This window comes from Labeo rohita, chromosome 1 (assembly GCF_022985175.1).
Source record: "Labeo rohita strain BAU-BD-2019 chromosome 1, IGBB_LRoh.1.0, whole genome shotgun sequence".
NCBI lineage: Eukaryota > Metazoa > Chordata > Actinopteri > Cypriniformes > Cyprinidae > Labeo > Labeo rohita.
This window is the reverse complement of record NC_066869.1, coordinates 42,746,188-42,749,238: the sequence shown is the minus strand read 5'-3', so window position 1 is coordinate 42,749,238 and position 3,051 is coordinate 42,746,188. Positions and strand designations below refer to the sequence as shown.

Here is a 3,051-nt window from a genome sequence, read left to right as displayed (position 1 = left end):
AGCGTCAACACCGCCAGGCCTTCTGAGAGAGACTTTATTAGACAAGGTAACCACATGGTTTTTATGCTTCTTGCCAATGAAGGGTCGTTGGTATATTAATGGGAATAGGAGCTACTGTGATAGCAAAAATCGATAAAACTATGCTATAAAATAAAACTCTAACTGTGCATTTGCATTAAGCCACAAAAATATGGTCAAGTGTTGGTCGGTGTACATGTTCAAACTACTGACAAGCACAATTTATTTATTTTTTTCTCTATACAGAGGAAGCCGAGGACCCTGCTTGTATTCCTATCTTCTGGATTAGTAAATGGGTTGACTACTCTGACAAATATGGCCTTGGTAAGACACTATGCTGACACTTGTATACTAAAGCCAATATCCAAACAAGATATTGTTAATGTTGCATTGAAAGTTCAGCAACTGGAAATATTAATTGAAAACTGTTGGAACTTATTTATTTTAGCCATATAGTTTGTTTTTCCACTGATGCCTTTTGTTAGTCTGTTTTGTGCACGTAAAGTGGATAACGGGCAAACATGTAAGCAATGTGAACTCTCTTTGCCGGTAAAAATCTGTTTGGCTGAGCCAAAAGAATTTCACTGTGACCTGTTAAATTTATTACCAGAGAACACAGATTAATTACCCTAATAACTGAAGCCTTTATTTTAGGTTTTTGGCTAAATCAAAACTACTGTTGAAGGGGAAAAAAATGTTGCATCTGTACAATTTGTAGAGCTAGCTGCAGTTTACTTTTAAAGATCCATCATCCCTAACGGAGTGTGCATAGTTCTTTCATCAGCTATGTTTGGATCCACATTTTTATGCAGATTGAGGTATTACAGAGTCTGGGTGGTAATGCCAAGATTTATATATTTAGATTTATAAGTCTTAATACGCACATGCATAATGGAAAACATGGAAGGAAAACATGCATAAACTATGAAAGAAGCACGCTTACTGAAATGTTCCTGAATGCAAGATAACTTGCTTCGGGCTTAAAGTTATGTAGGGGTGGAAGATCACAGTCTTCCACGGTTGCTGCAGCTTTTATTTATTTATTTATTTATTTACTTACTTACTTACTTACTGATGCCTTACGCCAGTTTCCCAGTAAGCGATGAGTTTTTGACAGGATGGAAAAATTCACAAATGTTTGTTTTTTGAAGTTTAATGTGAAACATTTTGTAATAACCAGTATCTGCATGCTCTTCAGAAATATTGCCCATATGTTAAAGGGTGTTTGTTTGTTTGTGTTTTTTTTTTTTTTTTTTTTTTTTTTTTTTTTCCTCCCCATTTGTAGGTTACCAGCTGTGTGATAACAGTGTAGGCGTTCTGTTCAATGATTCAACGCGTTTGATCATGTATGCTGATGGCGACAGTCTGCAGTACATCGACCGCAACTCAGCAGAATCCTACCTCAGTGTTCGCTCCTACCCTTCTACACTCTCCAAAAAGGTCTGTGTGCTTGAAACAATGCAATGAATGAGTTTCATAATTCTCTGTTCCAGAGCTGCTGAAACTTACTTATTTTTTTGGTTTTTAGATTACACTCCTCAAGTACTTCAGGAATTACATGAGCGAGCACTTGCTGAAGGCCGGGGCGAACATAACACCCCGTGATGGGGATGAACTGACCCGGTTGCCTTACCTCCGCCACTGGTTCCGCACAAAGAGCGCCATTGTCCTGCACCTGAGCAACGGAACCGTGCAGATCAACTTTTTCCAGGTGAGAAACCATCATGTTTAAAATGGGTACTTGCGATGTCAAACAAAATGCGTAAGCATCCAAACTGAAATGTGAACTCACCATTTTTTTCTTTGTGCTCTCCAGGATCACACTAAGCTTATTTTGTGTCCCCTGATGGGCGCAGTGACATACATCAATGAGAAGCGAGAGTTCTATACCTATAAAATGAGCCTTATCGAGGAGTTTGGTTGCTGCAAAGAATTGGCCAGCCGTTTGCGCTACGCTCGCAACATGGTGGAGAAGCTCATGGCCTGCAAAAGCACTGCTGCAGCCACTACTTCTGCCCGCTAACACTGTCACAAATTGTATAGATTTATGAGGTTACCACCGACTCTGCACAAGTCTGAGGGCCCTTAAATATTCCAGCAGTAAAACTTGTACAGTTTTCTGGGTTCTACACTATGACGTCCTCCTCTGGATCTGTTGTTTGCTCTCTTAATATCACTTGTTTTTCTGGGTTGGAGTTTGTGACCATGCTAGCTCTCTGTATCATGTGAATGCTCTTGTACATGTTTTAATGTTTTAGAACTTGTCTGTTTACCTTTTGACTGTTCTTTGTATAAAAGCTTTTGGACGTTAATCTTTTAATGTGTAAGAGAATATTTGAAATAAGTTGGTATTCCAAAATAAAGATCTTTTTAGAGAAATTTTGATTGTTAGATACTGTTAATGATAAATACATGTTTATAATTACGAGTTTAAAATAAGTGGCTGGAGGAAGTGTTTTGCATTAACTTGAAACCATATGCAAATTTTTTTTTTTTTTTTTTATATATATTAAAATATTACTGAAATGGAGGTCTACTTTTGTTTGATGTTGAGTTTAAGGTAATATGCTATACTGTTTAAAAGTGTTATACTTTTATTCAAGCAGGATAAATTACATTGATCAAAAATGTAAATAAACATTTAATATTACAGAAGATTTCTATTTGACGAATACAGTGCTTTGGAAAAAAATATTGGAGTAATTCATGATTTCCACAAAAATGTTTCGCTTCTATATGAGCATCAGAGAGACATGCAAAATTATTATGACCCCGAACACTGCATGTTTTCTTTATTACAGAAATGACCTGATGCTAGAAGCTTAAAAGTAGGAAGTACATTGTTAAAGTAGTCCTTGTGAAATCAGTTGTTCAACTAACATTTTTTGAGTTTATATTTTTTTGTGCACAAAGAAAACAAAAAATAAGGTCTTTATTCAACAATTTCTTCCCTTTTGTGCTAGTCTATAAACGTGCATTCCTCTGTTTGTAAACATGGTGCGATGCATCCGGGTTCCTCTCAGAAAGCCAGCT

The 3,051-nt window shown here is 36.7% G+C and overlaps 1 protein-coding gene across 1 annotated transcript in view; it reads left to right on the top strand.

Moving 5' to 3' along the window:
* Positions 1-2,484, top strand: part of plk1 (polo-like kinase 1 (Drosophila)) — a 5,567-nt gene extending 3,083 nt beyond the window's left edge. Inside the window, exons 7-11 of the mRNA XM_051117401.1 lie at positions 1-46; positions 265-342; positions 1,304-1,458; positions 1,547-1,729; positions 1,835-2,484. The exon at positions 1-46 is cut by the window's left edge and continues 55 nt beyond it. Of these exons, the coding sequence (XP_050973358.1) occupies positions 1-46; positions 265-342; positions 1,304-1,458; positions 1,547-1,729; positions 1,835-2,041 (669 nt within the window). The 3' untranslated portion in view covers positions 2,042-2,484. The remainder of the gene's footprint in view (positions 47-264; positions 343-1,303; positions 1,459-1,546; positions 1,730-1,834) is intronic.
* Positions 2,485-3,051: the final 567 nt, after the last annotated feature.